General features: G+C 45.0%; 1 protein-coding gene across 2 annotated transcripts in view; it reads right to left on the reverse strand.

The window, feature by feature from the left end:
* The window catches only part of ASCC2 (activating signal cointegrator 1 complex subunit 2), a 40,033-nt gene extending 18,450 nt beyond the window's left edge, over nt 1–21,583 (reverse strand). The window contains exons 1-7 of one of the 2 annotated variants that reach the window (XM_006869229.1): nt 21,503–21,583; nt 16,526–16,684; nt 16,007–16,177; nt 13,551–13,680; nt 5,010–5,077; nt 3,801–3,911; nt 2,615–2,727 (exon numbers count right to left, since the gene is read on the reverse strand). In XM_006869229.1, the coding sequence (XP_006869291.1) occupies nt 2,615–2,727; nt 3,801–3,911; nt 5,010–5,077; nt 13,551–13,680; nt 16,007–16,177; nt 16,526–16,684; nt 21,503–21,583 (833 nt within the window). The remainder of the gene's footprint in view (nt 1–2,614; nt 2,728–3,800; nt 3,912–5,009; nt 5,078–13,550; nt 13,681–16,006; nt 16,178–16,525; nt 16,685–21,502) is intronic. The other variant, XM_006869230.1, reaches the window with a different exon arrangement.
* Nucleotides 21,584–22,379: the final 796 nt, after the last annotated feature.

Consider the following 22,379-nt stretch of genomic DNA (forward strand, 5'->3'; position numbering starts at 1 on the left):
GTTTGGCCCAAATAGGCTCAGGTGTTGCCAGGATGCATTGCTGGTGGGAGGGTAAATTGGTACAACCTTAGGGAGGGTGATTTGGCAAGATCTATCCAAATTTAAAAAGCATATGCCATCTGTCCCTGCAATCCTATTTCTAGGAATTCACTCCTCAGCTATACTTGCAAAGGTGCAAAATGATGAGTGCACAAAGTTCATCTTTGTAGTGTTTTGTGTGTGTGTGTATTAGCTGAAAATGAACTAAGGGTCCATCTATGGGATCAGGAGGCCCTTACAATGGAATCCTACCCAGTCATACAAAAAATCAAGGCTGCTCTATGCACCAACATTAAGAAAAAAAGGAAAACACAAACAGTATGTGTAGTTCTTAACAAGAACACTAACTTTTTAAAAAGAGTAGGGCTGTCTAAAGTGCATATTTGCTTGCATATGTATGAAATATTTCCAGAAAATTCTCCAAAAACCTAATGACAATGGCACTGAACTGGGGAGTAGGGAGGGGAAGGCTTTTCACGGTGCATTTTATACTTCTGGAGGTTTGTACCATGTGAATGCATAAAAGCATTCAGAAATGCCAAGGGCAGAAAGAGGAGTGAGGAGGAAGACTGCTAGGATGGAAGTAGTCAAGAGTTGTCCCAGAGACTCCATGGGAGCTCTCAGGGACTGGGGGGTGAGGGGTGGGATCATTTGTTGACTGTCAAAGGCAGTGTCCCCAGCAGGGTTTTCCTTTCTTCCTCCTCACCTGCAGCCTGCTCCTGGCAGGAGGTTAGAGTTTACAAAACTTGGGAAGCAGCTCTAACAAAATGGGAGATGGGTCTGTGATCAGGGAAAACACACAGGGCAAACAATTCTGCAAAAGCCAGAACCTGTGTAAGGTGGCAACGTGTCAGAGAAGGAAAATTCACTGGGTGTTTCTGAGGTGGGCTTCTTAGTAGAAAGAGAGAGAAGGCAGTAAGAATGTACCTTGTCTTTCAAAGGCAGAGACCAGGACAAACAAGGTCGTCCAAGTTCTGGTTCTCACAGGTTTCACTGCAGTATGGTGACATATATCTGACAGGTGGTTTCCATTTGCTTCCTGTATTTTCCATATTTCCTACAAGCACATAGCACTTTTCTCCCCAGAAAACATGCCTTTTAAACAAAGTGGGCATCTATAATCCCATTTCAATCCTTTTCTTCTAGGGGAAATGCTGATTGGCACTTTACTATAACATTCTTTGAGAAGGCTGATCAATTCTAATGTCTGGTTTTCACAAGCTGAGGAGACCAGGGAGAGGCTAGAAAACCAGTTGCCATGCTGGCATGAATCAGCACTAGATAAGTAGTTTGTTGAATGAGCAAGTAGGTGACTGAATGGACAGACTGAATGGCTGGCTGGCTGGGGTGGGAAACTCCCAAACGCTCCTTTGAATGTTGGAATGTTGGGGAGAAGTGCCTGGCAAGAGTGACAGGCCAGAGGCTGCTGAGAACAGACTCATGCCAGGCCACGTGCAGACTGCCAGTCTCTCCACGCTGGGCCAGTATCACCCTTTTCTTATTGCACAAGTAACAGACGTGGGATAAGTGGGTGAAGTGGGTCTCCCTCCCTGGACCATGTAATCCTCCCACTTCTTTTTTCGGCCCTGTGGGGTCTTTTTATGACTCTTTTGGCTAAAAGCCTCTAGTGGCTCCCCACTGCCTATAGAAGAAAGGTTTCATTCCCTGCCAACACATTCACGAGTCCTCACAGGCAAACACTGGCTTCTACAGGCTCACTCCCTGCCTCATAGAACACTCCACTACCCATGCCTGCTGTTAACGCTTCCCAGCACCCAACCCTCCCATAGCACGGAACACTCCTCAGTCACTGCCTCGTGGAATGCCTCCCAACACACGCACGCACACACACACACACACACACACACACACACACACACACACACACCTCGCGGAATGATCCCCTGCACACTCTGGGCCCTCCCCTGCTTCACTCCACCTGCCTGGTCTGCCCTTTCTGCCACACTGAACCCTCCAGCTTTCTCTGTCCAGAAGGTTCCTGTTCATTCTAATTTAAGGTTCACCTCTGCTAGGAAACCTTGCCTTACTTCAACAGACAGAAGTTTGCCTCTCTACCCTGGGATCCCAAAGCCCCACAGGTGAGCACATCTGTTTCTACATGTATGTTCTCTGGACCTGAAGCTACATCCTCAGGGAAGGGAAGACAGCCTGTTGTCCATCACTCACCCCCTGGTGCTTGCCCATGACATGGGCTTTGGAGCAAAGGAGGTTAAAGTCGCTGTTATTGTTGTTGTCAGTTCCAACCCATAGCAACTCTGCAAAGGGTTTCCGAGGAACAGCTGGAGAGTTTGAACCACCAACCCTGCAGTTCATACGACTTTGCAGTCCAGTGCATTAACCCACTGTGCCACACCAGCCCTCCTCTCCTCCCATTCTTAGCCAAAAGGGGACGTGCTTCTAACAGAGTCTCCACGTACACAGAAGCTGCATCTTTTTTTACTGTCCTATCCTCAAGCTGGATGAGGGCCCGGCACATTCTAAGCTCCCAATAACTACTTGTTGAATGAATCCGTGCACCAGACTTGTACTTCCACAGCCAGAAGGGCCACTGTACCTGTAACAGAAGTCATGTTTCTGAAAAGTTTGACATGCCAAAGGGAAGATGTCCAGAAAGGCCCAGAGTGTAGTGCAGGTATCACAAAGGTAGAGAACAATGTCCTTCAGTTCCTGGTAGAAAAGAAAACATGGCCTTATTCTCCTCCATCCCCACAGTCAGCTCTGCAGAAGCTTTGAGATAAAACTGATAAAGCTGGAGGTCTTTCAACAGCAGATGTCATACATGGGGGAAGAAGGACTTTAGACCAGGTTCTAGAGATCTGACTAAAGTCTGACATAGGTCCACCTCTTGGATTTTGATCTGAGCAAGTCCCTCATTTAGCCTCTCTAAGGCTCAAGTCTTGCTACAATAGCTCAAATGGGCTTATTACACCAATGATCTCTGGGGTTACTTTTAGCTCTACAACACAGCATCTAAAGACAATGCCTGGACTCCTTTTTACGAGAGTACAGAACATTTTTTGTATACTTAATTCTTACAGCAACTCTGAGAAGCAGGCTGGACAGCACCTAACAGCCCCATTTGCCAGACGAGGAAACTGAGGTTCAGACGGTAACAGCACCAGGCATGTCCCCTTCCAAACCACTTGTTGAATGGCTATTCCCCCATGAGACTGTACACTCCAGGAGAGCAGCTCATGGCTGCTTCATTCCATTCCTGCTGTATCGCCTTCCAGTGCCTGGCACAGGGTTGGACACATCCAGGCTTCTTAGTGCTTTCTTAGTGCTTGTCTTCTGTCTGTCATCCTCATTAGATTCTGAGTCCATGAGAGCAGGTGCTGTGCCTGCCTTTACTGACTGCTTTACCCTTCAGGCCTGGGACAGGGCCTGACAGGCCGAGGGCTCTTCAGTACAAATTCACTGAATGAATGACTCAGTGAGTAACAGATGAGGGAATCTATCGAGCTGAACTAAAGACTGGAACCCCGTCCTCTGAATCCTAGTTCCCTGCTCATCCACAAATGAAGCTCCCAGATAGACATGAAAACTTGCTGAAAACAGTGACACCTTTGTGATGGGACCAAGCTGGTGACTTAAGAAAGGGGGCCCAGAGAAGAAGTAGCTGGTGGATGGGTGAGAAGGTGCTTTTTCACGTCAATCTTCCCAGCCTTGGGGTAGCCAGGCTCGGTTGGGCTGAAGGGGAATCCTGCCAGAAAGAGTCTGGGTTGGCAGGGCAACCTCACCTGGAGAGGCATGTCACTGGGGGTCAGTCGTCCCCTCTCCTCAAGCTTCTGGGGTGTGGCGCAGGCCCCATCTCCTTGCAAGCCACAATGTTGGAGGATATTGCTGAAGACCTGTGGAATGCAAGAGGCGACACTTCCTGCAGCTTGCCAAAGCATCTAGGACCTTGTCCCTATAACCAGGGCTGCTCAGCAAGGTGTGGGACAAGGGATCCGAAAAGTGCCTTGGGATTCTGGGAATATACACCAGTGTTCCAAGGAAGACATATGAGTATCTCAGCTAAACAATGAATGACCTTCCCAGAAAGCAGGTCAAAGTGGAAAAAGTATAAGATGGGGATGATGGGAGCACCATTCTCATAGGATTGAGGTGATATACGGGTGACACATGTATGTAAGGCCCTCAGAATCCCACAGATTGTATCTGACTGGAGAGACAGGGCAAGTACCTGGAAATGATCATTTAAGATAGACCTTCAGCAACATACAACACCTCAGTGCACTCCGGCAGATGCCAATGTGTAGAAAGGATATTAATAGAGCCTGTGGTAAAAGCACGTAATTACTCATTCTGCTGTTCTTAGGGAGGCTAACATGAAATGCTTACAAAATTACCCTGAGCAGTGGCCATCTTCTTGGTGGTAGGATTGTGGGGATATATTCGTCTTTCTCTTTTTCTAGATTTTCCAAGTTTTCAACAATGAACATTATTATTTTGTAAAAATATTGGGTAAAAATTTGAAGCTATTATTAAAGAAACATTTTTTTGGGGGGGTGTATCCTTAGAGGCATACCCACCCAATAACCCATTCTCATCGAGTCGATGAGAATGAGCCGATTCCGACTTGATGCATACAGCAGTGGACAAACAAGCAGCACTGGACTGCTAACCACAAGGCTGATCGTTCAAACCTTCCAGCCACTTCTTGGAAACCCTACACAAGGTCACTATGAGACGGGATCAACTTGACAACACTTAACAACAACAAGAGCTGGACAGACCTTTGGATATTAGTCCTATTCAAGAGAGAAGAAGGGCAAATTTAAAGAAGTGTGAGGAGGGATACAATTGAAGCTGTCTGAAGATAGGTCAAGACAGAAAGACAGGGGAAACAAGCATGTCTCCCTGGCTCTTCCAGGAAAGATAAGGACACCATCAGGAGGGAAGGGGGTCTGCTCTCAGTTCCGCGGGGCAAGGCTGAGCGCTGGTACCTGAAGAATGGTGGGCATGGTTTCATCCAGGTCATTGTAGTAACTTGGTTGCTGGGTAAAGATGTTTCCTGAAAAGAGAACAGAGAGGTGGGAATTGGGTAAAGAGGGTGGGGGTGGAAAGGACATGTAAAGATAGCTGCCAGAATGTTCTGCAACCCTGCACCCTTTCCTAAGCCTGTCTGCTCTAGGAGTCCTGGCCCCAGTCCCTGCTGGCACCCAGTGGGCTTTGGCTCAGCCTGGAAACTTTCCCTGGGAGCTGCGGGGAACTCCTTGCTCAGCACAATTTAACCTTTGAAGCACCTCTGCCTAGAGAATTATGTAAAAGGCCAACCCTGGTCAAACCAGCTGGCCTGCGGCACCCAGGGTGGGCCCACACTTGGGCATCGTGCCACATATGACAGCACAGGCTTTGGAAGTGGGAGTTAGTCATCCAGCAAAATGAGATAGAATCTCTGCTCAAACTCCTGCCAGGGCACACCTCCAAAACTATTAGGAATCTCCAAGGAGAAATCTCCCTGGGAAGTCTCTAGCTCTTGCTTTTGAGTATGTGGCCACACTCATCTGTCTGACACCAAGACGAGAGGCCTGGAGGAGTCTGGAGACAGAATTACAGATACATTTAGGGTGGTTCCTAGAAAATGAAGTTCCTCTTCTGAGTGCTTACTACCTCCGGGGGCTGCTGCTACATAGGTGGAGGTTAGAGCATGGTAACTGGAACAGAAAGCACGTGGTCTGGCTGCCCAAGTGATGATAGAGGGAGGGACAATCACAGCTAGCTGGGAACACAATGACACCAAATGCCACTGCCCTTCAGACGAGGCCAGGGCTCTTCATCCCACCTGCAATCCTGGCACAGAAGGGCTAGCTACCTGCCAGGATGGTCTGGATTCTAGGTTTCCTCTGATTTGAAGCAGGCCTGTCCTTAGTTTAGCTATTGACACCACTGTAGCCCTTACCCACACCCTGGATGGCTTGCAAATAAAAGAGATCAAAGGCTGGGCAGAGTTGGGTGAGTCACTGGGTGGCTGCACTTTCCATGAAGGCTTCCCTGGGTGCCACTTGGTTCCTTTAGTCCAAAAAGCTGAATCTTAATTGAGCTCGCTCACTCAGTACCTCCCACCTCTAGATGGGGGCAGACCTTGCAACCTGTGATGGTGCGCCCAGACCATCCCAGTCTACCTCTGACTCCTGTCACTCCACCAACCTCTGCTCTTCCTTGTGGTGGTGGAGGTTGTGTGCTATTGAGTCAACTCCAGTTCATAGTGACACTGTATAGGGTTTCTGAGGCCATAAATCTTTATGGGGGCAGAAAGCCTCATCTGGTGGACTCTAACTACTGATCTTGTGGTTAGCAGCCCAATGCATCACCCACTAAGCTACCAGGGCTCCTTGCTCTTCCTTGTAAAAGCCCCCAACTGTTACCCTCACAGTCAAGTCCAGACTTACGAGGATGACACAAAGGGCCCTGTGATGTGAGCTCTGACTCTGGCTCTTGTTATCTTTCCCTACCACCCCCAACCCCCTGCATTGCATCCTCCACCTCAGAGAACTAGCCCTGACCCCTCCCTCTGCCTACAGTGACCACCCAGTGCTGACTCCACCATGGGCAGGCATATCTACAGGCAGCACCGTGTGGTCCAGGCATCGGGAGCAAGAACTCCTCTTATCCTCCCTGGAAGTGCCATTCGCAGCAGCCCACCGGGGCCACACCATTTGTTGTTGTTGTGAAGTGTCATCGAGTCGGTTCCGACCCATAGTGACCCTGGATAGGGTTTCTGAGGAGCAGCTGGTGAGCTTGAACTGCCAACCTTGCAGTTCAAACAGCTTTGCAGTCTGGCGCATTAACCCACAGCACCACACCAGGACTCCACACCATGCTCCCCTATTGTTCCAGTGTAGAGGGGGTTACGACAGTGCCTGCCCATTGGGCTAGCTTATCAAGAATGAGCAGGATGCTTTACAAACCTCAGAGCAGATAAAATTTCACAATCCTCAAGGCCTTTGGAGTCTCTTTGCTCTCCTTATCCAGTGACGGTGAAGATTTTTTGATTTTTGATCTTTGAAAGAAATAGCAAAGAGGTAGGGGACAGCAAAGGCCTCCTTTGAAATGTCCATTCTCAGATGAAAATGGGTCAGATTCCCCAGGGCAAATGGAAAAAATTGCCAAATAGACCAGGGGGGTTCAGGACAAGGTCAAGGCCCCTATTTACTCCTGGGTTCTCATTTGCAAAACAGCTTCACCAAAGTCTAGCTGAAAGGCCCTGATTTCAAAATTATACTTGTTGACTCACAATACCAGTTTTGAGGTTAAAAAAAAAAAGGGGGGGGGGGGAGTGGCAATGTAAAGACCAGGCTTCTGACCAAAGGCCAATCGACCTATTTCCTTTCTCCCTTCACTCCCTGTGCACCTCCTGGCAGCCAATGTGCTTTACCTCATGACCCAGACAATGGAGGCTACCCATCTCCTGGCTGAGCTTTCTCCTCAAGATCTGAAGAGGGCTTCAAAGTGGGAGACAATGCCTGTAGGCCCCTTTTCTGCACCCTGCACAGTGAAGGGGCCTGATAGCTTGTCCTCACCTCTTTCCTGCAACTACCCTGATAGCTAAAGAGGGGTTCTCTTTAATAAGCCTATGAGAGTTCTTCATCTGATGCCTGAGAATATCCCAAAACACCCTGGAATCTCTAAGGTGACACATTTTCCCCTGGAAAGAAGCTTCCATTGCATTCTCAAAAGATGACCCAAGATGAGGAACTCTGCCAGCAAGCTGCTGGCCCCACCCTTGCCCACCTGAAACTGTAGCCAGACACCAGGCTATGTACACTGAACACACACACTTATTTGAACCTTGTCTCTACTCACGACCCCTCCCTCACCTCCTGAAGAGTCCTTTTTTAGCTTTCCCTAGAATCTTTGAGACTTCTCATTGCCGGTGCTTCACCAAGATCTGCTTCATTCTGTCTCCCTGGTGCCCTGTCCTGCTCCAGCAGTCCAGTCAGGCTCTTGCCTTCAAATTCAGTGAATCACCAGCTTCCTACAGTGCCTCAGTCTCCACCCCACCCCACCCCACCTGCCTGCTGCCAGATTAACCTTGTTTCCAGATAGTTTCTGGCCCTGCTCCCAGATCCTCAGAAGCTCCCACGGGCTCCAAAGAACATGAGTTTACACTTACGAAGTGCTTGTAACACACCAGGTTCTCTGCTGGCAACTGTGCTTCCACTACTGCATTCGGAATCCTTAGTTCGCCCATTTTTCAGATGAGAAAACTGAGGCATACAATGGTTGTTATAGATGGAATGGTGTCCTCTAAAAATATGTGTTATAAATCCTAACCTCAATATGTGTTGTTATAATCCCACTGTTGTTATTAAGTGCCATTTTCAATTCCAACTCAAAGTGACCCTGTATAGTTTTCAAGGAGTAGGTGGTGTTTTAGACTACCATCCTTTCGGTTAGCAGTCTTCACCAGGTGTCTGTAATCCCACTGTTGCTGCTGTTAGGTGCAATCAAGTTGGAACCTACTCATAGCGACCCTATTATGCAAAACAAAACAATGCCTGGGCTTGAACCAACCTCATAATCATTGCTACGCTTGAGTGCATTTCTGCTGCCAATCCATCTCCTCGGGGGGGCTTCCTCTTTTTCTCTGGCCCACTATATTACCAAACATGGTATCTTTCTCCAGGGACTGGTGCCTCCTGATAATATGACCTGATATTATGGCTGTACTTCTTCCAACACAGATTTGTTTATTCTTTTGGCAGTCTATGGCATAACGCTAATGCATCAATTCTTCTATGGTCTTCCATATTCACTGTCTTTCACGTGCATATGAGGTCATCAAAAACACATTCAGCAGATTTTCCTAATGCACTACGTCATTAATTTCTGACTGCTGCTTCCATGAGTGTTGATGGTTGATCCGAGCAAAATGAAGTCTTTGGTAACTTCAATCTTTTCTCCATTTATCATAATATTACATATTGGTCCAGTGGTAAGGATTTTTGTTTTCTTTACAAAATTGAGGTGCAATCATAATGAGGGCTGCGGTCTTTGATCTTCATGAGTTAAATATTTTAAGTCCTCTTCACTTTCAGCAAGCAAGGTTGTATCATCTGCATATACCAAGTTGCTAATAAGTCTGCCACAATCTTCTTCATATAATCCAGACTTCTCCGATTATTTGCTCAGCATACACACTGAATAAGTATGGTGAAAGAGTACAACCCTAGTGCACACCTTCCCTAATTTTAAACTATTCAGTGTTCCCTTGTTCTGTTGGAACAATTGTCTCCTGGTACAAGCTACTCATGAGCAGAATTCCAGAATACTAATTCTCTGCAATGTTGTCCATAGCTTATCATGATCTACACAATCTAAAGCCTTTGCATAGTCTATAAAGCACAGCACAGGCAAACATCTTTCTGGTATTCTCTGCTTTAAGCCAAAATCCATCTGACATCATTAAAGAATATCCCTCATTCCATGTCCTCTTCTGAACCTCTGGAAATTATCTGTCAATGTACGATTGCAGCTGCTTTTGAATTATCTTTAGCAAAATCTTACTTGCATGCAGCATTAATGATTTTATTAGATGATTTCTACATTCTGTTGGGTCACCTCTCTTTGGAATGGGCACAAATATGGACCTCTTCCAGTCAGCTGACCAGGTAGCAGTTTTTCAAATGTCTTGGCATAGATGAATGAGTGCTTCCAGTGCTGCATCAGTTTGTTGAAAGATTTCAATTTGTATCCCAGCAATTTCCAGCACCTTGTTCTTTGCCAATTCCTTCAATGCACCTTGGACTTCTCCCTTCAATACCACTGGCTCTTGATAATGTGCTATCTCCTGAAATGGTTGAACACTGACCATTTCCTTTTGGTACAGTGATTCTGTGTGCTCCTTCCATCTTGTTTTGCTGCTTTCTGCATCCTTCAATATTGCAAGTTGAGGCTTGAATTCTTTCTTCAGTTCCCTCAGCTTGAGAAATGCTGAGTGTGTTCTTCCCTTAGTTTTCTAACTCCAGGTCTTTGCACATTTCATTATATTTGACTTTTTCTTCTCGAGCTGACCCTTGACATTTTCTATTCAGCTCTTTTATTTCTTCATTTCTTCCATCTGCTTTAGCATCTCTACAGTGGAGAGCAAGTTTCAGAGTCTCTTCTGACATCCATTTTAGTCTTTTCCTTCTTTCTTGTCTTAAAGACCTTTTGCTTTCTTTCTATTTGATGTTCTTAATGTCATCCCACAATTCTTCTGTTGTCTTCAGTGTTTAGTGTCTAATGCATCAAGTCCATTCTTCAAATGATCTCTACATTATTCAGCTTCAGGCTGAACTAGCATATGAACAACTGATGGTCAGTTCCACAGTTTGCCCTGGCCTTGCTCTGACTGATAATTCTACCATGCAATCTCCAGTAGCATTTCTATCATCAATGCCCTTATTTTCCAACTACTGATTTCTCTGTTTCCAACCTTTGCATTCCCATCGCCAGTAATTAACAAGACATCTTAAATGCATGTTTTTCAGACTGAAGTTGGTAGAATTCTTCAATTTCATCGTCACTGGCCTTAATGATTGGTGCATAAATTTAAACAATAGTGGTATTAACTGGTCTTCCTTGTGGATGTATGGATATTATCCTATCACAGACAGCATTGAACTTCAAGACAGATCTTGAAATGTTCTTTTTTATGATGAATATGATGCCATTCCTCTTCAGTGTGCATTCCCAGCACAGCAAACCAATTGAGTCTCAGATTCAAAATGGCCAATATCAGTCCATTTCAGCTCACTAATTCCTAGAATATTGATGTTTATACATTATTTCATTTTGACAGCTTCCTATTTTCCTAGTTTCATACTTCGTACATTCCATGTTCTGATTATTAATGGATACTTACAGCTGTTTCTCTTCATTTTGAGTTGTGCCCCATCAGCAAATGAAGGTACCGAGGGCTTTCCTCCATTCATGTCATAGCATCATCATCATGATGTGCATCGTGTCATCATTAGGGATTGGGTTTTGCTTGTTATGTCATAACATTAGTGCAGCATGTTTCTTAAATCAATTTCTTGAGATATGAAAGAGACTAAACAAATAAGCAAACAGCAGAGACAAGGGAAGATAGATGTTGTCGTCATTCTTTAGTGTTGCTATAACAGAAATACCACAAGTGAACGGCTTTAACACATTTATTTTCTCACATTTGGGAGGTGTGCTGTTATGGTGTTTGGTGCCATTGAGTCAGCTCTGACTCACAGTCACCCTATGTACAACAGAATGAAACATTGCCCAAAGTGGCATCTTTGCTCTTTTCTTCCCCTGGATCTAGGAGGGTCCCAGTGCAGGAACCTGGGTCCAAAGAATGTGCTCTGCTCACAGCTTTTCTTTCTTGATGGTGATATGAAAAAAAGTGTTGCAGGCCACATCCCAAGGAAACTCCACTCACATTAGATCAGGGCTGTAAAAGGATTAAAGGTCTTGCATCCTACCCTTAATCCTCTTACAACTGATTGGTTTATCACATTAGATCACATGATGGGGGTAATTACATTACCGCCACATTTCATCATTACATAACTGCCAAATCACTGAGAATCATGGCCCAGCCAAGTTGACACATATTTAGGGGGAACACAATTGTATCCACAACAGATGCAAGCCACAGGAAGAGCTCCCTGGCGCAGAAAGCAAAATAGTCAATAGAGAGAGAAAATCTCCTACAGTCTGCATCCTAACTTGATACTTCAAGTCTCCTAAACTGAGAAAATAAATTCCTGTTTGTTAAAGCTGCCCATTTATGGTCTTTCTGTTATAGCAGCACTAGATCACACAGACAGTAGTTAAGTGATTTGGCCAAGGGGACTTGGCCAGGAATAAACCTAGGGTGTGAATCAGGCAGTTCAACTGGTGAGCCTGCCTTCTCAACCACCTGGTAATACACCCCTCAAGTGCTGGAGCCTGGCATGGAGCCTTCCCCAATGTGACTCAGCTTCTTCCTCCTGCCTCTGGCTGCTGCCCTCCTGAGATGCTCTGCTCTAATCAAGCTGACATAATAATTGCTCTTCTAACTAATCATGCCTACTTCTGTTCACTCACCCCCCGCACCCTTAAGTCTATCGTAAGATAACTAAGGGTCTTTCCCTGAAAAAAATAAAAATCAACTGACGATTAGGCAATAAGTAAATTTAAATAAGAATTCAGAGTTTGTCTGAATGAAAAGGCTAGATAAAAACTTTCATATATGTTGTGATCTGAGTGTGTATTTTTTAAAGTACAGGGAAAAGACTGGAAGGAAATAATAATCAAAGGTTAACAATGGTCATCTCTGAGTCAAAGATTTTGCTCTTTTCTTGATCCTTTATAGTTTACATTCTTTTAAACTTTTTTTAACCTAACATACATGACCATGTTTATAAGAAAAAGCAAAAGCAAGAAAGTAGCAAGACCAACTCTACGGATCAACAGAGTTTAAGAAACTGTGTCCTACAGTCTCAAGAGTGAGAACTGGTGGGGTGTTCCAGGGCTCCGTAAATGGTCCCTATGCCATGAGCTGTAAGTCAAAGAGGAATCTACTGGAGCTGCAATATTCCTATAGGGTTTCCATTTCTGATCAAACCTTCAAGCTCACTGCCTTCTGATGTGATCTGAAGTCCCTTCCTTACACAAGACAACAGCCCTCGTTGGACTCTGCCCTTATCAGCTCTCAGCAATAATGCAGATTGTGACAGCTTTCATGCCAGCCCCAACATCCCTGAAGCAGGGAGTGGCAAAGAGCTGGAGAGTCAGGCCTACGTGACATGAATCCAGGCTCGGCCACTTTATTAGCCGTGTTCTGTTTATCTATAAATGGGGATAAAAAGGCACTTATCTCTGGGGCTATATAGTGAGGCTCCAACTGAGAGAACTTATGTGCAATGTTCAGTACAGTGTTGGGCCCCAATAAGTACTCAAATAAAGGTTACTACTGCTTGTTTCCTCTTATCTTTAAAGTAAACTTTCCCATTCTATTCATTGTTTAGCACATGGCCTAAAGCTCTGGTAGCGTAGTGGTTATGAATCAGGCTGCGAACCTCAGGGTCAGCAGTTCGAAACTACTAGCTGTTCCATGGGAGAAAGATGAGGCTTTCTGCTCCCGTAAAGATTTACAGCCTCGGAAAACATGAAGAGGGTCGCTGTGAGTAGGAACTGACTCCACAGCACATACCAACAAAGAAGGAATCTGGAGTCCTGGTGTGGCCCTGTGGGTTAATGCACCAGACTACAAAGCAATTTGAACTGCAAGGTCAGTGGTTCAAGCTCACCGGCAGCTCCTCGGAAATCCTATACAGGGTTGATATGGGTTGGAACCGACTCAACGGCACTTAACACAGTTGACCCTTATATATCTCTTAAGTAGTTTGCAAGCGCCACTCTGCCCTCCCACCCCACCGTTGCCCTAAACACAGGTGGCCACCTAGGTGGCCAACTCTGGAATCTCTAGTTTGGCACGTGAGGACCATCTCTGGGCTACCCTCCAGACCCCACTTCCTACAAACCTATCATCTTCTGGAGCAGCAGCATGTTGCCTTTTCCAAAGAGCACGCAGAGGTCCAGGATCTTTGGGATGTCAAACAGGAAGTTGTTGTAGAGGATTTCTCCAAAGGCAGAGGAGGAAATGAAGTGATCCTAAGGAAAAGTACAGAGAGAAGAGATAAGAAACTTTCAAAAGACACATTCTCTTACAACACTTGACAAATCACCTTCTGGTCTATCAGTCAGGAGCTAGCTCATAAATGATGCTACGTCCACATCATGGCATGCTGAGGCTCACATAATAACTGGGGCAGTGGTTCCTCTTTTAATGATAAAGACAAAAAAGTCAAGCAAACCATAAAACGGTTAGAATCTCACTGAGTGGAGACTATGGGTAAATTAACATGAGGGAATTGCTTTACAATACTCCAGGAAAAAAAACACAAAACACAAAATTGAGGTGTGGCTGGAAGGTAAAACACAATCAGTAAAATGTTGGAAACTGTTAAAGCTGGGCCTTTGAGTGCATGGGGTTCATTATACTTTTGTGTATGTTTACAGAGTTGGAACCAACAGGATGGCACTTAATTAATGATACTGAAAAAGTGTTTTCAAAAAGAAAGCTCATATATGGGAACTCACAGTACTTTCTGCTCAATATTCTGTGTTCTAAAAAATAAACGGGGGAGGGGGACAGGGGGAAGCAAGATTCTACTTTGGTCTATTCATCACGTACAACAGAGGAAGGACAATCAAGAAAGGGAGGAGGAAATGAAAGGTGTAGCTGTTTCCCTAAACAGCTGCCTCCTTTGCCATGAGGCCAAAAGAACTTGATGATGCAGGGTATCATGACTGAACACTCTAATCAAAGAGTCCAAAGAAGAATCCTGATTAAAAGAGGAGAAATGTAGGACAGAATTTCAAATTCTCATGGACTCCAGACTTTCTGGAGCCATGGAGGCTGGATGAACCTCTGAAACTATTGCCCCAAGACTATCTTTAAATCTTAAATAAAAAATAGCACTGAAGTCATCTTAAGACCAAACAAGAATTTTGCAAACCGAGTTTAAAATGTCTGCCTTGCTGAGGACTCTGGATTCACAGAAAGAGAGGGACTGAGAGCTGGCGGCCAGGCTTGCAGAATGTGCCCTTTGGGGGTATAAATTATTACATATGCGTGAATGTTTAAAGGAAAAAAAAAAAAAAAAAAGAGCTAAAATGAATAGCGAGAAATACTGCTAACTGATGGTACATGGAGGGGATTATAATCATTGTAATGAAACAAAGTATATGATTTGTTGAATATAAAAATGATCTGCCCTGTAAACTTTCACTCAATTCACAATAAAAACTAAAAAAAAAGTCTGCCTTGAGCATTATGCTTTTAAGAACTATCTCTATGGGATCAAAGTGACACTAGCAACTTCACAGATGAGATAGGAACCTTAGAGGGCAATGTGCTCATGCTAATGGGGGAGAAACAACTCAGAAAAGGAGAGGGAGAAAGGTTGCACAATTCGGAGACTGGTCAGTATCACCGAACTACACATGTAGCAACAGTGAGTTGGAGTATATTTTGCTGTACATATTCTAACAAAAAAATACAGGCAGTGCCTGGGTTACAAATGAGATCGACTCTTCTGTCTTTAAAGCTTTAAGTGGAATCTCTGGGTGAAGCACTTGGCTGCTAACCAAAAGAAGGAAGATGTAGTCAAGGTCTGTAAAAAATTACAGCTTTGAAGACCCTATAGGGCAGTTTTACTCTACCTTAGAGGGTCACAATGAGTTGAAATCAACACAACAGCAGTGGGTTTGGTTTTTCTTTAGTGCAGGAAAAGGCTGGAAGTCTTTTCAATGATTTTTGTACCTTGCAGTAAGTGAAAGTGATCATGATGAAAAATTTGTTGCCAGTAGTGGCTGGGGTTGGTTCAATTGTGTCAAAGTGAGACACAGCCTGCAAATTTTTTGTTTGAATCCTGTGCTGGAAATAAATACAAACACACAAGAAAAAAAAAAAATTCTCTGATGAAACATGTACCTTAACAGTGGTTATTTCAGGGAGGAGGAATTTTTGTGGCTGACTTTCACTCTTGATATATTTCTGTAATGTTTGAATTGTTCAGAGAGCATTTATTTATTTTTAAAAAATCAGGCAGCCGGTAGATTTTTGAAATGCACACACAAGTTCCTTAAAAAACTTAGAATCAATGCTTCCACCTTTTGACGCACAGTAAAGGTGAAGTCACGTGTCAACTGGCAGAATGCCCTCAGCTCCCATTGAAGAAAACACTGGTGTAACACAGAGCAGCCAGGTGAATGAGAGGATAGGGCAGTGGCACAGATTTCATCCCCAGTGGTGGGAATAAAGGCTGAGGGGAGACAAAGAGGAAACCCGATGCTTTTAGAACTTCATTCCCAGGGCTGGTGAGTCTGGCACAGAGGTGTTGGGTGTCGGGTGGTGACTTGTCACGAGACTTACTTTGGATTCCTTGTGAGTGGACATGCGAAGGAAGGTGAGAAAAACACTTCGATGGAGATGCTTCTGCATTTCCACAACCTCAGGGGCCGGGGCCACCCACTCATCAAATTTTCGGGGCACATAGCGTAGGTAGGAGTCCAGGCACTTCTGCAGGGTCTCATCGAAGATAACCTAAGTCAGGAGATAGGAGAGGCTTGAGGGTTTGCAAGTGGGCAGGGCAGGGGCTCATGGTCCAACAACCCTGGCTTGCTGCAAACATTCCAACCCCCAGGGACCAAGGAGAAATGAATGAGTCAAGGGCTAAATACAGGTTCTAAAACTGACACTTGGAAAGGCATTATGCAGACATCATTAAGATTGTGACACAAGACAGAGCAATCAAAATCACAATTTGCTGTTAAGGATCCCGTGTAAGAAGTACACAAAAAAGCATCTTCTAGAAGGAAAAAATACAATAGTAGCAACCAACCAATAGCAAGTCATGCGTTTTGTCTAGAGTTAATTTTGATAGAATGTTACCTGACACCAGAATTTATCGTGAGGCAAGGCCAGGAGCCAGTCGAGGTCATTGGCTATGAAGGTGGCGCGTTCCAGGTATTCCTCCACTAGGGCAGGAATGTTGTCTTTAGGGGGTGGTTTGTATAACACAAAATATTGGTCTGCCTTCTGCTCAGGGTGCTATGGATCCAAAAACTATGTGTTAATATGGTAGAGGTTAGTCAGTGAAGGCCCATTTGCCAACCCACAGTAATGACAACACTTGACAACAGTGACCCTTCAGAAGTTTTTTAGCATAAAGAACTAAGTGTATCTAACAAAGGAAACCTGATAACCTCCAGAGAATACTGGGCAGTCATTACTGTTGTTGTTAAGGGCCACTGAGTCAGTTGCGACTCACAGTGACCTTGCGTAGGGTTTCTGAGCAGCAGCTAGTAAGCTTGGACCACCAACTTTGTGGTTCAAACTAACTTTGCAACCCAGCGCATTAACCCACAGTGCTCCACCAGGACTCCAGGTGGTCATTTAGAAGCCTCAACTTTGAAGAATAGTTAATGAGGCAGGGAAAGGTTAGGGGAAGAAAAAGCAGAATGCAAATTTCTCTAGTTCATAGGAGCTTTTTTGAGTTTGGTTGCATAAATACAGATATTTAATACATTCACACCAAAGAATGAATAATGGTTATCTCTGGGAGTTGGGATTATGGCTTGAGTATATTTTCCAATTTTTCTGAACTGAACATGCACTATTTTTTTAAAATTAATTTTCAATGACACAAGTGAACATCTTTTCTTTGAAAAACGTAAACAGTACAGGGAGATGTGTCTTTGGGACCACGGGGAGTCACCCATCACCCAGTATGACCTCAGGCAGAGCCATAAGAGACACTGTTTGTTTGGATCTGCTGTTTTCTTTCTTATACAAATGGCATCATACTGTATGCATCGCTTTGTTGTACTCTTGTTATAATTAGAAAACAGCTTCGGTAATTGGTAATTTTCTTAAACAAAAGATTCCAATCAAGTCACTGAAGGGCTGGCTCAGTTTCACCCTTACCTTGCCATGAACAAACCCTACTTTGTTCACTTTAAAGAGAAACCGACAGGCTCAGTTTTCTCCTCTGACTACTTAAGGGCTGCTTTCTGACTACATACGGGAAATGCTAACAGGAGAAAGGCCAGGCAAAGTCTCAGCTGTTATTAACCACAGTCCACCCACTTCCAGGCCTGTCCATCCAAAGGCCACAGGATTAGGCAACTTCTCAAGAACCACTTAATGCCTCTAATGTCTAACGTAATTTTTCAAACTAGAGTTTTTGGGTTCTAGCAGGATTTCTTGAGGGTCACTATTGGATGGGTCTTTGGGACTCCATAGCATTGAAGTCAGAACTTATATAGTGGGGTTCTAGGTACACATCTGTTTGAGAAAGAACTGTGCTGATGGAAACAAATTGAAAACTACCATCTAGAGGCTAAACTCCTTTCCCTATATTCAAGCTGACTAACCCCCATCATAACCACTGACTAACCCCCATCACTCTCTGTAGATACCTCATCTCTCAGGCCAGCTTCTCACCACCCTCTGTCACCCTAACACAGATGTCCGCCCCCGCCATGAAGTACTAACATTTCCTGTAATCTTGCTAATGTTTGTGGGGGGCCTGCTGTGAAAAAAAGGCATCCAGATACTCACAGAGCCCTCTCTCCAACAGGAAGATATATACCTAAAACTACCAAGTAAGGAGAAATTAGAGGAACTGACCCCTCAAAACCTGGCAGAGGGATACCAGGGTGCAGAAAGGCACTAACTACAATGGAAGGACAAGGGAGTTTTCCAGGGCAGGCAGCACCTGAGTTGGGTCTTAGAAAATGGAAAATTTCATGAAAACAAACAAGTTTTCTGGACGGATAAGTGGGGTGCTATTTGATACGCACTGGACAGAAAGGTTGGTTCAAACCACCAGACCGACAGTTCAAACTCACCAGCCACTCCTCAGAAACCCTAAACAGAGTGGTTTTGAATTGGAATTGACTAGACGGCACTTAACAGCAACAAAAAAGGGCCAGCATGACAATGGCACAGATTGCACCAGGCAGTAGAAGACGGACTGGGAGGGAGAAAATGCTGGAATAGCAACAACCAAAGCCACTGCTTATCAAGCCTACCAGACTTGCCGTGTGCCAGCTGCTGGTAGGCTTGTCCCGCAATCTGTCTTTTCCTGTATATTTTAAATTTACATCAACTATCTAAAAGGGGGGGGCTTCCTGGTGTGGTGCTGTAGGATCAGCACTGGACCCTGAACCACAAGGTCGGCAGCTCAAACCCACCAGCTGCTCCTAGGAAACCCTATAGAGGGTTGCTATCAGTCAGAACTGACTTGATAGCACTTAACAACAATCTAAAAGGGAGACAGTATTCTCCCCCGTTTTACAGAAGAGGGAATGAAAACTCAACAAGGCTCAGAATCTTCCCAAGGTCACAGGGCTAAACTAAGGAAGCAACTAGGCTGGTTTTGGACCAAAGCTTACATGGCAGACCTACTCACTGCTTGTGCAGATCTGAGTCTGGCTCTGATCTCACCTCCTCCAGGAGTCCTCCCTAACTCCCACTCCAGACGTGTTTCGAGGTTCACTCCGTTCTCATCCTAGAGCAGTGCTTGGAGAACTCTATTAAAAGTGTCTGCTTTCAGATCAGGGGCAGGGAGAGAGGAGAAGATGAGCAAAAGGGTACTTCAGGAGTGGGGCTGGGGGTGGGGGTGGAAATCTCTTGGTTATAGTAATTGTTCCACAGGTGTGTACATAGGTCAAAACTTACAAAATTCTATACTTTAAATGTGTGGGTTTCTAGTCCTCCAATTACACTTCAATAGAGTTATAGTTAAAAGGTAGCCTGCCTTATCACCCAGTAGCCTGTACATCTCCAGAGACAGTGTAAGCCTTGCTTACCAAAGCATTCCCAATCCCTATCATCGAGCAGACTCTCCATACACATTTGCTGGCTAGTCAAAGGGATGAACAGAGATAATGGAGGACCAGATCCTACCCAAGTCTCTGAAGATCTTAAATGCCAAGCTCAAGAGTACTGGTTTTATTCTGTAGATGGGGGACCGTGGAAGGTTTCAGAGTAGAGTTACAATAGGATCCAACTGTGTTCTCTCTTCTACCCAAGTCCCATATCACCCTTCAAGCCTGGGTAAGGTCCTACCTGCTCCACGAAGCTTTCTGAACACTCTCTGCCCATCAAACTTCTGTTCTATTAATCTAGATATTGATATGAGGCTGTTTTGTACTATTCTCTCTATGCTCCATTTATGAGTCCACTCAATCCTTCTGGCCAAAGACTTTATTTCTCTCAGGGCTTTAGCAGTACCAAGTATGTGCTGCATGCACAATGGCTACTCAATGAACATTAGCATGGCAGCTGTTCTATGCCGATAGATCTTCTTGCCCAAAATCAGCTCAGGGGATAAATGTAGGGTGGGTACCTACCTCAGGACAACTTTTAGGAGCACCTCAGGAGCCTGCAGACTAACCAACAAGACCCCTCCTCTATCAGAGTGCTGTATCCCTCAGCTTGTTCCTCTTTCTACCCCTCGGTCAATACTTCTGTTGTCACTGTGGTCACCACCACCATTGTTGCTGCTTCCAAGTGCTGTTGAGTCAGTTCTGGCTCACAGTAGCCTTGTATAGGGTTTCTGAGGAGCAACTGGTGGGTTTGACCCGCCAACCTTGTGGTTAGCAGTCCAGTGCTTATCCGAAACACTAGGACTCCATCACCACAATTCTCATTTATTAAACAAGGTAGTTCAAACCCAGCTGCTCCTTGGAAACCCTATACAGGGTCACTATGAGTCGGAACTGACTTGGTGGCACTTAACAACCATGTGCTACAGGCACAAAGCCAATTCACAGTTCTCTTACTTCAGCCTCATAACCGCTCCACAATGCTGACTCTACAATGACCCTTTCTGATCGTGATGCTCAGAGAGGTTAAGAAAACCACACTACTAGGTGCGAGATTTAACACCTAGCCTGTGCTCTATCCTGCTGCTATCCTGCTTCCACTCCAAGTGACGTCTGGTCCCCATTCTGCCTACCCCATTTACCTAGTCCTGTGACCTTGAACAAAATCTTTCTACTGCTTTGTTACATCACCTGTAAAATCAAAACACCGACTTAGAGGGCCAGGGTACAGCTTACGTGAGAATCCAGGTAAGTGTTTAGAACAGCTTGGCACACAACGAGTGCTTTATAAACAGGAGGTACTATTATTAGAGAGTATTTAGGAAGTAATAAGAATCTATCCAGAAGGCAGGAAATAAAACACCAAGCTTCTGTTTCCCACGACTTTACTCAAGCCCCCAGAAAATACTTCCTCCCACCTTTTCACAGTAAGCTCATATTCTTGGGAAAGCAACAAGTGGGTACGGGGACTCCAGTCCCCGAGTCAGTCTCCTACTTCAGCAGCCTGGCAGCTCTCCATGGCTCTAATCTCTCCGCCACTTGTAATCGGCATGTTCACAGCCTCCTTATTTTTCAGCCTCACAAATCCTGCCGAGTCTCGCTATGTGGCCTTCTTAATCAGTTGAGATAAAAGACAGCCCCATGCTCTGCAATCATTGTTTCCACTGAAGAACCGAGAACAGTTTTAAAGGTTCTCAAACAGTCCAGTCTGAAACCTGAACAACTCCCCCAGGGTCAAATCTGCTTTCTGCTTCAGGCCAGCTCAGGCTGAATCAGAACTGCCATCAGCCTTCAGAGTCAAAGTTACGTGATTTGAGAGGAAGGTGGGGACTGGGGACCTGAGAAACACTACTCAAACTCAACTGCTGCACAGAAGGAAACTTCCACATTGGGCCTGGAGGACCAATGAGGTCCCAGGTACTGAATTACCAACCATGTGGCATTCTTGGAACAGATAAAGAAAGAATTTACTTTTTGCTTCTGAAATTGCAAGAATGATAATATCAGGCTGAAGGGCTTTAAGGCACCGACTCACCAGCGCTGGTGAAGTCCTCAGCTTTCCTGTCTTCGGGTCCTTGTAGGTGATCTGGAGCTCGTCCAGGGGCAGAGCTGACATTGTGCTCCGTGACCCTCCTGAAGAGAATATGGATGAGAAGAAGAGAGCAGGCACCCAAGTTCCCAGGGGTAGGGGCTCATTTGGGGCTGCTTCCTGAGCCCAGAGAGAAGCTTCAACCTCAAGTCAGGCTTTTCAGGCTCTGGACTTGGGTCTAGTTTAAGTACCTAGCAGTTTTGATTGAAATGATCTTTTCTTGCCTGAAACAATACTTTCCCCCTGAAGAAGAAAATCCTCCCCAGGTGACTTTTGATGTACTCTCATCCCTGGAGAAGTACAGATAGATGAACCAAAAACCCAAGCCCACTGCCAGTGAATAGAGTTCAACTTACAATAACCCTACAGGACAGGGTAGAACTTCCCCAAAAGGTTTCTGAAGTTGTCAATCTGTATGGATACAGACTGCCACATCTTTCTCCCATGGAGCGGCTCATGGGTTCAAATCACAACCTTTTGGTTAGTAGGCTGGAGTTCTGACCATCGTGCAATGAATACTCTTTCAACAACAACAACAAAGTACTCAGATGTTCTTTTATTATATAGCTCATGGCTTGTGAAGGCTGGACCCAGGGCTCTTCTTTTCCCACAGTCCTGGCACACCTAATGTCTGGTCAACAAGTGAATACTCTTCTCCCAACTCTAGGGGCCCTGGTAACGCAATGGGTTACGAGTTGGCTGCTAACTGCAAGGTCAGGAGTTCAAATTTATCAGCTGATCCGAGGAAGAAAGATGAAGCTTTCTGCTCTCATAGAGATTTACAGCCTCGGAAACCCTACAGAGGGTCACTATGAGTCAGGAC

Source organism: Chrysochloris asiatica, unplaced genomic scaffold (assembly GCF_000296735.1).
Source record: "Chrysochloris asiatica unplaced genomic scaffold, ChrAsi1.0 scaffold00128, whole genome shotgun sequence".
Classification (NCBI taxonomy): Eukaryota; Metazoa; Chordata; class Mammalia; order Afrosoricida; family Chrysochloridae; genus Chrysochloris; species Chrysochloris asiatica.